At 40.6% G+C, this 13,987-nt stretch overlaps 1 protein-coding gene across 5 annotated transcripts in view; it reads left to right on the top strand.

Annotated features, from left to right (window-relative positions):
• BMPR2 (bone morphogenetic protein receptor type 2) overlaps nucleotides 1-11,454 on the top strand; it is a 109,513-nt gene extending 98,059 nt beyond the window's left edge. The window contains exons 12-14 of one of the 5 annotated variants that reach the window (XM_071562890.1): nucleotides 552-1,825; nucleotides 3,007-3,087; nucleotides 3,368-3,454. In XM_071562890.1, the coding sequence (XP_071418991.1) occupies nucleotides 552-1,825; nucleotides 3,007-3,056 (1,324 nt within the window). In that variant the 3' untranslated portion in view covers nucleotides 3,057-3,087; nucleotides 3,368-3,454. The other 4 variants (XM_071562889.1, XM_071562887.1, XM_071562886.1 and 1 more) reach the window with 4 other exon arrangements.
• The last annotated feature ends 2,533 nt before the right edge of the window (nucleotides 11,455-13,987 follow it).

Below are 13,987 nucleotides of genomic sequence, written 5' to 3'. Positions count from 1 at the left end.
CCATAGGGAGCAAGAATCTGCAGAACTGACATTAGTGCTTAATGGTATATGCTAGAGATCTGGATTTGAGAGAAAAATTATGTTGCTGTATATGGCAGTGTTTATTGTCATGAAAAATAACTATGTTCAAATCACAGAATACCTAAATCATTAAAATAGTACAGTTTTCATGGTTTAGGATCTTTTTCCCAGTATCACTTCCTTGATCTTGTCTGTTGAGTTCTTGTTGACCTCGTTCAGTGTCACTTCTCTGCATCTAGACCAGTACCTTAGCAGTCACCTGGACAAACAGCATATTGGACAAATAGAAGAAAATCACTGTTCTCTTAGTAGATAACATCCATGACAAAATTTTGCCCTAATAAAATCAATTTTCTGTTACCCAGGATTTTATAAGGAAGTTACTGAAATATCTCCATTTGTATTGTGGCTCTCCTTAGTCTGTGCATTAAAAGAAACAGAAAGACATCCAGCTTTCTTATATGAGAGGCTTTATAATATGAGGTGATTTTTACATGTATGATCTTAATATCCCTTGTTTTTTCTTAAAGGAATTTATCACATCATAGACGCGTATCAAAGATAAGGCCATATCCAGATTACTCCTCCTCTTCCTACATTGAGGATTCAATCCACCACACTGACAGCATAGTGAAGAACATTTCTTCTGAACATTCAATGTCCACTACACCCTTGACTTCGGGCGAAAAGAATAGAAATTCCATTAACTACGAGCGGCAACAAGCACAAGCTCGCATCCCTAGTCCCGAGACAAGTGTCACCAGCCTGTCCACCAATACTGCCACCACCAACACAACTGGCCTCACTCCTAGCACTGGCATGACCACCATATCTGAAATGCCCTATTCGGATGAGACAAACTTGCATACTGCAAATGTCATGCAGCCAGGTGGGCCCACCCCTGTGTGTCTGCAGCTGACAGAGGAGGACCTGGAGACAAATAAATTGGATCCAAAAGAAGTGGATAAGAACCTGAAAGAAAGCTCTGATGAGAATCTGATGGAACATTCACTTAAGCAGTTTAGTGGGCCAGATCCACTTAGCAGCACTAGTTCCAGCTTGCTTTATCCGCTGATAAAACTTGCGGTAGAGGTGACAGGACAACAGGACTTCACACAGGCTGGCAATGGTCAAGCATGTTTGATTCCAGATGTCCCATCTGCTCAGGTCTATCCTCTACCCAAGCAACAGAACCTTCCGAAGAGGCCCACTAGCCTCCCCCTAAACACCAAAAATTCTACAAAGGAGCCACGCTTAAAATTTGGTGGCAAGCACAAATCAAACTTGAAGCAGGTGGAAACAGGCGTTGCCAAGATGAACACTATCAATGCCGCAGAACCTCACGTTGTCACCGTTACCATGAACGGAGTGGCTGGGAGAGGCCACGGCATAAACTCTCATGCTGGCACAACCCAGTATGCCAACGGCTCGGTGCCCTCCGGCCAGACAGCCAGCTCGGTGGCACAGAGGGCACAGGAGATGCTTCAGAACCAGTTCAGTGGGGAGGACAGCCGCCTGAATATCAATTCCAGCCCTGATGAGCACGAGCCCCTGCTGAGGCGGGAGCAGCAAGTTGGCCACGATGAAGGTGTCCTGGACCGCCTTGTAGACAGGAGGGAGCGGCCACTGGATAACGGCCGAACAAACGCCAATAACAACAACAGTAATCCATGTCCAGACGCAGCAGCAGTCAGTGTCCAGAATGTAGTGAGGAATCCTGGGCAGACCCAGACTAGAAGAGCACAGAGGCCTAATTCGCTGGATCTGTCAGCTACAAATAGTTTGGATAGCAGTAGTATGCAGTGTAAGTGCCTGCAGGACTTTACCAGTTTCTCTTGACACTTCTTTGCTTAATAACTGTGTGTATCTGCTTGAATAGAAATTACTTCCTTTTCTTCTCTCTCCTCAAAGCATACTTATTAAATCCTATATAAATTTAATCTCTGTCAGCACAATTTCAGTCTTTTTGATAAAGTGCTGTCTCCATCATTTCCAACACATTAGATCACTATCTTTCTTCCACACACACAGAATAAATCTGTCCCTTTCTAATCCACCTACTCTGACTCTAGATTAACTTTTGTCATTCCTTGCAAGGCCCCTACCTTGGCAGCTGCAAATCATATTAATGGAAAAGCTTCCTATTCCTTTCTGCAGGGGCACATTATGCATTTTTCCCCTTAGTTTTCCTCATTTTCTTAAGAGTAGCTGTCTCTAAGATGCATTGATTAAAATATTTTATTATAATAACTACTTATATACTTAAGTAGTTAAAGAAGGAATAACTACCTTAAGGGTTTTATGGCCAAAGATCTAAGAGGTTATAATGGAACTCTCCTTTTTAAAGTAAGAATGTAATCAAATAGTTAAATTAGGTACATCCTTTGTGTTTGACTTTGAGCCTGTATGAGCCATTGGAAGGGCCTTCTGGAGTGCATTTTAAAGAGAATATGTATTTCCAAAAGGCACTGTAGTCTTTGAAAGGTGCTTGCAAATCTCTTGACTGTGTTTAGACAGATGCTGTGATACTAGTGAAATAAACTGAGGTGCCAGGCATCTTTGAAAATAAAAGGTTTAAAACCAAACCAGAACATACCTTTCAAAATATGTAGTTGAATATTCAGCAGTGCAATGTTTAAGCCTTCCTTTTAAGTAGGAAACCTTAATTTTTGCCTTAACATGTGAATGTGATTTGAAATCTCATTGAGGTAAAGAAAAATATTATTGCAGCACTTTCTCTAATCAAAGGTTAACTTAAAGGGTTGTATAAAGTTTTTTTAACAATCAGAATTTTAATGCTGAAGTTTTACCATGATTAAAGTTGGGTTTGCGACCCAACGTTCAAATCCTGACTTAGCATCAGAGAACGGACCATTTTGTCTTCAGGTGAAGTAGAATTAGTGGACCTAACATTTAATTACGCTATTAAAATTCTACCCTTTGCTGTCCTGTAGTAGCAACGTTCTTTTATACCTCCCATTACAGGTAATATAAGATACTATGGTTGCAAAAGCCCCTCAAATGTCAAATGCTGATTCTCCTGTTTGATGCCAATGTGCGTTCCAGGTAACACAAATTACTTCACTGAAGTAATTTCTGACAGAGAACAGAATCTAACCCCTTGTTTTAGTGGTGGCTGTTGCATTTGATCTCTCTGTCATGCCTCTGCCACGCAGTTGCTTCTGTGTGATAAGATTTTGTTTCGTTTCACATAAGTAACAACCTTGGACTCTGGTCTACTCTTACCTTCCTCATAATACTATTTTCTACTCTGTTTTTTTGTTTTGTTTTGTTTTTGTTTGGTGGTTCGGGGTTTGGGGTTTTTTTTGTTTTTTTCCTTCAGTAGGTGACTCCTCACAGGATGGCAAATCGGGCTCAGGAGACAAGATCAAGAAACGTGTGAAAACTCCGTACTCGCTGAAGCGGTGGCGTCCCTCCACGTGGGTCATCTCCACGGAGCCGCTGCCCTGCGAGGTCAACAACAACGGCAGCGCCCCGGCAGCACCGCCCAAATCCAGCACTGCCGTGTACCTGGCGGAGGGAGGCACCGCCACCACCATGGTATCCAAGGATGCGGGAGTGAACTGCCTGTGAAGTACTTTAAATGCCGACAAATGACCTTTTTTTTGCATTATTTGAAACAAACATGCAGAAGACATTTTAAAAAAACTGCTTTCTCCTCCTGTCAGCAACCCCTACCAAGGACTCGCTTTAAATAGATTTCAGCTATGCAGAAAATTTTTAGCTTATGCTTCCATATTTTTTTATTTTGTTTTATTTTTTGAACGTTTTTGCACTTTTATTTAGTATCGCTAAAGTTAAGTCTGTCTGTTTTGACCACGGAATATATATATGTGTATCAAAAATGTGGTCTCAAAATATTTTTTTAAAAAAAGTAACAAAAAAAAGTATTGCTGATAATCAGTTTGGACCAGTTTGTTAAGGTCACTAAGAACATAAGCAGACTATAAGACAGGTTTGACTGCAGTGGTGTCTTGTAACCATGTTTTGATTTCTGTGCACAAGCTAGTCTGTATATTTCTATGTTACAAAGTGTATTCTCTTTTGAACCTCTTATTTTTCTTGTGTCATGTTGAAATGTGCAATAGTCTATAGTTCACAGTATGCTTTATTGAAAAGTGTGTTTCTGAAACTGCCACATGTTCCCATTTTTTATTTGTTAATTTTTCCTTGACAGTTGAGCAGTCAGCCGGTCATGACAGTGAACTTTGCACATTGTAGCCAGCTTGAAGCAGCTGCCTATAACACATTGTGCTCAGAGGTGACAATGCATGAATTTCCCCCAGCTTGAAAGGGCTTTCAAAAAGGAACAAAAAAAAAATCTGAACTCAGTACCTTTCCTTTGATCCTTCCAAATCAAAATGTGTTTCCTTTGTAGTAGTAGTAGATGCCAGACTGTGAAGTTCTGAATTACAAAATGGTGAACAAATGTAAGGAAACAATGTCAGCCATTTTTGCCATTTTATTCTGTGTGCAGTTCCACCCCTGTATTTATGTAAAACCGTATTTAGATCACTAATGGTGTACATTGAAAAAGACATTTTATTCAGAAATATTAATAACTGTCATACTTAAAAGTTCCAGTGAAAATAGGTTGTGAACATGTTTTGTTTACACACAAAGAAAAAAATCACAAATCTTACTTGGCACAAAACACTTTTGTGATGAGTCACGAATCTTTCCTGTTTTACCTCCTTACAGACAGTCTGGGGTAAAATCAACCTAATGTCTTAGGCAGGTAGGTGCATCCTGATTGACTGCTGTTGCCAAGTTGAGTTGAAACTCATCCTCCCTTCAGAGTTCTTAGAGAGCCCCTCATTCATCGTGTTAAAATTTATTGCATGCTTTTAAAATTCATGGGTGTTTGCGGGGGAGAGTTGGGGATTTTGTCCCCTCTGTGTAGTCCCTTCTTTTACTTTGTATGCACATTGATTTTAGCTGTCAGTGAATGTGAATGTAATATCTATTGAGATAAATTGTTTTTTCACCATGTCAAGACCTTTTTTCGAAATGATTGGTTTTACTCTCTATGGAAAGAAAATTAATTTCCTCGTTTATTAGTCAGGACCTCCTTCAACCTGAGAAATATTCTTTCTGATTGAAAACACTTCAGTGAAAACTATTTAGATAAAAAAATGTAACACATCAGTCTTTGGTACCAAGTAAAGTTTTATCATTTTATCTGAATGCTGATGATGTTCAAAGAAAGAAAATCAATTCAGTCAGTCTGCTAGACTCCTGTGGCAGGATACTGGCAGCACACAGTTGCCTCCCTTAGCTTGTCTCCTTTCAGCTGACTGAAACAGATGCTCACAGCTTTTAAGCTCATTTGTTTCCTTGCTGTTTTATTACTTTTTCCCCCTGAGGTAAGCTTTGCCAACCTTGTTCTGTATCTGATGATACAACCAGCCTAATACATACCTTGCTACATCTGATTCTTGCTGTTCCCCAAAATCCCTTGTTTGTGCTTAATTGCTGTGATTTTCTCTTGTAATGCTTCTTCTTAACGTTTCTTAGATTCTCCTAGATATCTCCAAGAGATAGCTCTATAAATCCAGACTTTGAGTAAGTGTAGTTGTGGAAATACAAGCCAAGAGGCACATTTCAGGCTCCTGATGTTCTTTAAGCACCACTTCAAATGGTACCTCTCGTCTCTGAGGCGTAATTATGTTATCCCCCTGTATAAATGCAGTTATATTTCCCCTCTTCAAAAATACAGCCTTCCTCTGGTTTGACTTTTAATTCGCTCTCCAGCTTCCCATCTGCTGCCATCTCACATCCCAGATGTTGAAAACCTGCCAGTTGCTCAGCTGGGTTTCAAGACCTGAATCAGAATGTTTGGCATTCTCTTCATGATGCTCAATGTGTTTTCCTTCTCTTCTGGCCCCTCTGAGTCTCCATCTGAGGTGTGCTGTGCTGTTCTGTGCTGAAGATTCTTCATTCCTTTCCCAGGGACTTTGATTTTCCTTTGCATGTGTCATCCATCAGCATTTCAGAATATGGACTGAAAAGAGTATTTAGGACTCTCTTGTCTAACTCAAAACACTCTGGGGAGAGAAACGTTATTTCTCTGAGTGCTGCTTCTTTCTGCTAAGGCAGATTTAGAATCATAGAATCAGTTGGGTTGGAAGAGACCTCTGAAGTCATCAAGTCCAACCCTTAATCCAACCCCACTTTGATTACCAGATCATGGCACTCAGTGCCACGTCCAGTTTCACCTTAAAAACCTCCAGGGTCAGACAATCCACCACCTCCCTGGGCTGGCCATTCCAATGCCTGATCACTCTCTCTGTAAAGAACTTCTTCCTGATATCCAACCTAAACCTCCCCTGGCAGAGCTTAAGCCCATGCCCTCTTGCCCCTGTCTTCTCTAGCCTTTTTTTGCAGGCCAAGCCTTTGTAAGAAATCCAACTTTTTTGTGATCAAAGCAATCAAAACAATTTTAATACCAGATGAAAGTGTTCTGCACTTTTCCTTGAACATTCTTAAAGCAAATAATGCTTTTTTTTCCTGTCATGTATTTCTACCATTTGCTGCAGGACCTCTGGGATGAATTATTATTAGCAGCAAGTATTGGTTTTGCAATCTACCATGGATAAATACAATTTGTAACATGATAGAAAAATGTACTTTATCATAAAATATCTTATAGATTAAGTAGAGTAAAACTATTTATTTTTAAAGGTCAGTCAAAACAAACTCTTAAGCTGGTAGCAAAATATTGTCATTCTGCACAGATAGATGAGACCAGATTAGCAGTTTGGTTTTAATGCTTGATTTAGAAATGCCCTTTTTTTTGGTCACAGCACATAATCCAATACTTTCTCTGTAAGTTCAATGATAATGAATTGTATCTCATACCACAGGGAATCATCCTTAACAAAACAAAATACATGTAAGAGAAAGAATTCTACAGACCAGGACAGGGATGATTGATAAATGTACTATAAACAAGGGAGACAAATCTGATTTATTTCCTTGTTGGTTTTGATTTTGCTTTTATTTGGTTGTTTTTTATGAAAAAAAAAGGATAATGATAACAGTTGATAATTTTCTATCAGTTTCTCATGTATATTGCAGACAAGGTAAATATAGCAAAATAAAAATAGAATGATAGTGTAAATACCTATGAATTGTGTTAAATAGGCAACAGTAGAGTATTTGTTACAGTAATTTATAACAGATAATTCAAGTAAAATTGTAGAGCAAACATTTGTGATGTTTGTATATATAAGACAAAATCCAAAGTCTTACTGGTTGTAGTAAATGACTTACTAGTAGAAGCCAAAAGAGTTGCTTAGGTTAATGCATTGTCTCTTGTTCTGTTTCCTGTGATATAGTCACCAACGTAATATGGGTTTTTTTAGAATGTGAGTTCTAAAAATTTGAACAGACATGCCTCATGGTCAGGTGTATTTCCTTCTAAAATGATATTTACAAGTCATATTATGTGCAACACTTGCCCTGAATTTGCTGTTAATGCTTCATAGCTTCATGTGCTAAACAGTTGGTACTAACGAGGCCTTCCCTGAAGCTCCAAGGTGCACTTAAACTGTCCAGCTAAAGCAAAGAGGCTCCTGATTTAAAGGAAAATCATCTGATACTGTCATAATTAGAATATTCCAAGAAACAACATTTCCATTTGTGTTTTGCTTTCTTAGTGCTGCCCATTTGTGTCTTGTTTTCATATAAAAACCACCTAATTTTCAAAGGCAACACATTTTGATTTTTGTTCAGTGCACTGGGCACAAAACAATGCAAGATAGATGCTGGAAAGGTTCAGGAAACAGGCAACAAAAAAACCTCACCCCATAAATGTGTTTAGAAAGTCCATATCCTCCCACCCGTCAACTTTCTCTAAAAGAAATCTATAATCCTACCTGCCTCAGGAGAATAAGGAAGTTCTTTAATTGTATGGATTAGCTTATTGCCCCAAATCCAATAACAACAAATTATTTAAAAAATATTTATGTGTACATTGTATATGGTATAGGTTCAATACATTTTTCTCTGATACTCCTTATGAAATATTAAAAAAAATCAACATTACTACATCTGTGTTCAGATTATAATTTTCTTTCATGAAAAATATTCAAAAGTTCGTAGTTGTTCTGCTATTGAAAGTTACTATGAACATTTCTAGCCTAATTAGGGAGAATTTTAAAATTCACATATTTAGTCAGTACAGGAGACATTAATTATGCTGTGATTTTTACTTGTATAAAAATGATGGCAGTTCCCATTGCTGGGACAGGCTGGTTTCAGTAATAATTGCCAAGTGCAGTACCATATACATCACTTGATGTCTAACTGGAAAATCTGTAGCAGCTCACCAAAGTAAATTGAAATTGGATTGATTAGTCTATGAAAGTTGGATTATAGACTGGGAGTTCAGTATGTTGCATAAATTTGGAGTATTTGAATTTTTCTGTCTGGTCTCCCACTAGCTATTTTAACAGGGAAATACATTAACCTACGTTTTAAAATGTGCATATTATTTTTTGTTCAACTTTAAGCCTTTCATCAATGAAAACTATACATATTGCAGTGAAGCCAGATATATATTTTTATGTAAACTCCTTACGTATTTAGATGCATATGTATGTTGTGCATGAGTTACAGCATCAAATGGTAGCACTGGTAGCAAATACAATTTTTTTTCATATGCCATTTAAAAATTTTTCTTTAGTGCATCACAGTGAAGTTGGGATCAGACTGTGACATACAGCCCAGGAGTTCAAGATCTCCCATGACACCCTTGTCACTGATTGTTCAGGTGGAATGGATTTATGAGAGAAAGAGCAACCTGGGGATGCAGGTGACAAGCTTTATTTGAAGCTGAGTAATTTAAGGTACCTCTCTTGGAGATCAAAAAATAGCCCAGAACACCTAACACGTAATTTTTACAAGGCTTTTTTATATAGTAGCTGTAGTTATGTGTGTGGTTGCTATTTACACATAGTGTTTTAGCCCATTAAATTCAATTACATTTAAGGCTTCTATATTGTTATATAAAACTGTAGCTGTAGAAATCTGTATGGCCAGACTTTGCGAACACAGATTTGGGCAGGGCTCTCCCCACGTGCCCTTCCAGCCTGCGCAGTGGATGTTTTAGGTGAGGCACAGCGTGTGCTGAACTGGCCCCACCGTTTAAGTCCTCAGGTCCATTTGCCACAGCCGAGCAAGCTTGGACAGTGACAGTGAAGTCCTCGGGTCTGTCACAGCACCTGGTACTGACCGGGGCTGACCCTGCTGAGCATCCGAGATGTGACGGGATGGGATGGCAGGGAGGCTTGAACTGCCAGGGGACGGTCCCACTGAGACTCAAACTCAGGTGCTTGGGATTCAGAGTCCAGAGTGCTCTCCATTACACCGTGGGACTGCCCCAGCTGTAGAAATACATCCCTTTTTAATCTCACCCACCCCCCAGTAGGTGCAGTTTTGATGTGAAATAGTGACAAATCATAGTTCTCATTTCGAGGTTTCTTCTGTACTGAGTGAAATTGGTGGCAGAACTTCCATTTCTGCAGATAACAGATGTAGATGCTCCTGCCGGTCTGAGTGGGCACAAGTCTGTCCAAGGGGATCAGCACCTCACAGGCTCACAGCTGAGCCAAGTGCCGTTGGAGTCAGAGCAAAGTCTGCCACTGATAACGGGTAAAGGAGAGCTGTGTTCTGTGGCTGGTGTTAAATATTCCTTGGGGGTTGTGGGGGATGAGCCGTGGGGGAGCTGCTGAGGGACATGGGATGGCATGGGCGAGCCCTGGCACCTGCTGCCCTGCCCTTGGGGTGCCAGGTGTGGGGCTGGGTCCGTGGGGTTCCGTTCAGGTGTGGGGCTGGGCCTGTGGGGTTCTGTTCCAGATGTGGGGCTGGGCTGTCAACAGCACAGCTGTGCTCACTGACAAGAAGTGGAACTGCATCGGGGCAGTGGCAGTGGAAGGTTTCAAGATAAATTCTGATTTACACCAATTCCTTTACTGTGTACCTGGGCTCCACACAGGTCTGGTTTAGTGGTGCATTGCTAACACAAATTACTTTTTATGGCCATTTCTGTTTATTTCACTGTGGTTTAATATACATGTGTGCATAATAAGCAGGAAGTAGTTGGAGTCATGTTACTTTACAATGCAATTGTCAGATATTTTTAAAAGCCTATTGATCAGCTACTGTTTAAATTTGCAAGTCATTCAGTTGATTGCACTCAGTGCACACACCACGCTTCAACAGTGCAGTAGCTGTCATAGGAAGGAAGGATTTCTTCCCAGTCCTTGCAGGCTCCTGCTGATGTATCACAGGAGTGTACACCCATCAGGGGCACAGCATCTCGCCTGGTAACTATTTTAAAGCAGAAATAATTAGCCTTTATAATTTCCTAGTTTCAAGGTCTCCCAAAAGTCAATTTTTACAGCCCACTCACTTGTTTTTAAGACAGCAAAAATATGTGAGGTTTATTTCTAGAGCACTTGATTCACTTTTTTTTTTTTTGTGCTTCAGAACTGTATCATGAAGTATTACACTTCAGTCTTGTTTCTTCAGAGGGACAGAAAATAGTTGATGTTTCTGTAGTTTGTAAGAAGTCACAAAAACAAACAGGCAAGTCCAAGGTATAGCTGACTTATTTGTCACTTCTGAATTTCCTGCTTGGTGACTGTACTCTCTTTTCACTCTGTTGAAATGTATTTAAAACAGTTTGTATGTAATGTTTCTTGTCTGCTTTTTGTTTCTAGAGGAATGCGTGCTCTATTCACATTTATATAAGCTGGAATCATATTTTACCATTGCTGTTGTTTATTTCACCCCCCAAATGCAGTATAAGAGGAAAATAAACATGGAAAGGATGGATTTCTAGGGTTTGGTCTTCTGTAGAAGCTGAAATATGGACATGTGAAACTGCCATTTTCCTTATAAAAGACTGTAAAGAGAGCATTAGTTCCTGAGCGAGCTTTTCTGGGGGAAGAGGGGGAGAAATCCTAGACTATGGAGTCTCATCAGAACCCTTTTGTTAACGGGTATTTTTGGTTTTCCTCTCAAACGACTGAGGAAATGTCATGTATGAATTTATAAATAATTGCTTTCAGTTATTTCTTTTGTATAAGCTGCCCAATACCCTTGCTATGCTGTATAAGTTGTGTTTCATGGAACAGTGTGAGTATGAAATAAAAAGCTAATTTTTGTTTTTTAATCATCTGTGGATGCCACTATGAAAGCTGACATTGTTAAAGCCACTACAGAGTTTTCTATGAATACTTGTAAGAATTGTTTTGTTATATATAAACCTAAATAAAGAGATTGTATTGATACAGAGACATTGGATAAGAACATTTAAAAGGCTATTCTTTAGGCCTAAAAGAAAAGGCTTGCTGTAAAATGGTGCATTATTCCATTTATTAAAGATCATATTAATGACAAAAAGCACTGTCTTTTGTGGGTTTTTCATGCTGTTGGTCAGGAGTAATAAGATGCTCCCAGGAATGAGAGGAACACCCTCTTGTACCTTAGTTGGTTGGTTGGAGGATAAGGAAGTGCTTCATTAGTGAGGACTGACTAGGACTTCCAGACACGGCAGGGGGCAGGTCACAAGGTACCACATTCCCAGGAGCTCCTGTGCCCTCGAGAGGGTTTGCTGCAGTAAAGCAGTGCCTCTGCTCGCTCCTTTGCCCCTTCCCACTGCTCAGCCAGGCCAGGGGCTTGCACTGGAACTGAACACAGTTTGTGTGCCTTCCAAAGCGGCAGGCCTTGCATGACCTCTTGTCACATTTCGTCTGCTTGCTAAGCGTTTAAATGTGGAAAAAGCAAAACCAAAACAAACAAAAACAATTGGAGGAAGAGCAGTTAAACTCAACACTTTTCTCCTTTGGTTTTGGTTGGGTGGCACTCAGGCATGTGGAGGAACACTGCAAGCACCAACCTCTTCAGGTGGGACAAGAATTAAAAGAGAAACCCGTTATCCTTCTCACACAAGCTATTGCACTTTCTTCTCCCCATGAAGAGACAATGTCCTGGCATTCTTACAAGCTGGAGCTTTCCCAGCCCAGAGCTGCCATCCTGCCCAACAGAATTAAAAGAGATGGATTAAGATAGTAGAAGGATGCAGCAGATTTCCACCAACTGGCACTTTCTACAATACCACATTGGTGGGATCCATCTGCAGCTCAGTTGCTTTGTTGGTTTTGTCTCTCCTCCTTACTTAATTCTTGTTAATTTATCTATCTCTATCTACAGTGATTTGCAGGCAAATAAGAAAGTGGTACAAGTCTTACACCTCTGTGGCCAGAGAACTAACTCCAAAATGTGAGGAAAGAAGGGAGACAGAATGAGGAGCTTCATTTCTTGCTGTTGTAAGTAAGGAGGAAGCAACAAACTGAGGCAAGTGGTGTATGGTTGAGTATCTGCCTGTATGGCAAATCACTTCAGCCCCAGGAGTGCAGTGGGGGGGATGTGTATTTCAGGCATCAGCAACACAGTGAACTGAGAAACTGCTGGGACAGGGAGGGACCATGGCAAGCCTCGTTCCCCCTTAGAGCAGGAGCCACACTGAGAAGGGGACAGCAGAGCAAAAGAAGTAGATATATCCTCAAAAGCAATTACCATTCTTTGCTGACTGAGAGCAGCCAAGTCCTGCCCTACCCTGGCAGGTGTGGCTGAGCCTTATCCTCAGGGCATCTGAGAAGCCTTGGCTCAGCCCTGCAGTAACAAAGTGCTATTGCTGCATTTTACTGATGTGTTTTTCTGGTGGGTGCATGAGCTACTCAGGCTTAAGAAAAAGTCTCCTCATAGGTTTCCCTGTGTGACCTCATACACTCACTTCTGCCAGCTCTCTCCTGTAGCAATAAAAGAACCACTTTTATTCAGCTTTTGCTTTGCTAATGGGAAATGAAAGTAAAACAACAATAATTATATTCCCCTTTGTTCCAGAGCAGTGATGCAGCTGCAGAACGTACTTTGTGGAACACAGCCATGTCAGTCTTCCATTTGTTTCCATTCAGGGTTTTTTTCCCCATTTACTTCTTGCTAATTCTGATGTTATGGAAATTCTCCACATGCAGGAGATTATAGACATCTGCTCACTGCCATGACCCAAAGCACATTCTATTGGATAAGAAGGTTAATTTTCCACAGGCAGGAAAACTCAACTATACCAAAATGTTTATATCAGTATAAATTCAGCTTTTCATGTTAGCCTGAAAGGTTGTCATTCTCCATCCAATGAGGAGCTGAAGTGTTTTCATTCCTGGAATTTAAATGGTACACTTGGGTATTCTGCTTTTGTGTCAGGGGATCTTCTTTCAGCTCTGAGTACCCCAGGGGAAGTCTGTGAGAAATCCACAAATGGTGATCTGAGCAAAGCTTTGGGGATCACTCCTGCCTCTTTTACAAAGGCAACAAATAAGGCTGCCTGGGGACAGCTGCTCTGTGGGAGGTGATTAAGGAAAGCAAGTCTGTATTTACTATGCAGTGTCTGAGCAAATGGCATTTCTCACATGGGCACTGGAAAAATGTTAAGGATAAAAATACTGGGAAAGGTTGGAAACACCTGATCCAGGTGCATTTCAATTCCTGATGGGAAGGAAAGGAGCTTCCCAGCAGCCTCTATCACAGTCAAGCACCTTTGAGAATGAGGACATACAGTCAGTAGAGAGCAGGTACGCCTTGGGCAGATAATGGGCAAAAGCCAGTGGGCAGCAACTCAAGTGCACGAGGTGGATTTGAGGAAGGAGAAAACATGGAGAGAGGCAGAGGTATTTCTTTCAGGCATCAGCAACACAGTAGAACTCAGCATTTTTCTTTGGCCCAATGTCTTTGTTGTTGCTGCCAAGTGCTAACAGGAAAGGATAGTGTAGGGCATTGTGATAAAGAGGGTACAGAGGTTGTACAGCTCGTTTTACCAGTGCCACTGCTTGGAACAGGCCTGTAGGCAGCTCCTAGGATTGGTACAGGCTCTTTT

The sequence above is a fragment of the Pithys albifrons genome, chromosome 8 (genome assembly GCF_047495875.1).
Source record: "Pithys albifrons albifrons isolate INPA30051 chromosome 8, PitAlb_v1, whole genome shotgun sequence".
Classification (NCBI taxonomy): domain Eukaryota; kingdom Metazoa; phylum Chordata; class Aves; order Passeriformes; family Thamnophilidae; genus Pithys; species Pithys albifrons.
The sequence above is the reverse complement of the archived record's forward strand: the minus strand, read 5'-3'. Positions and strand labels throughout refer to the sequence as shown.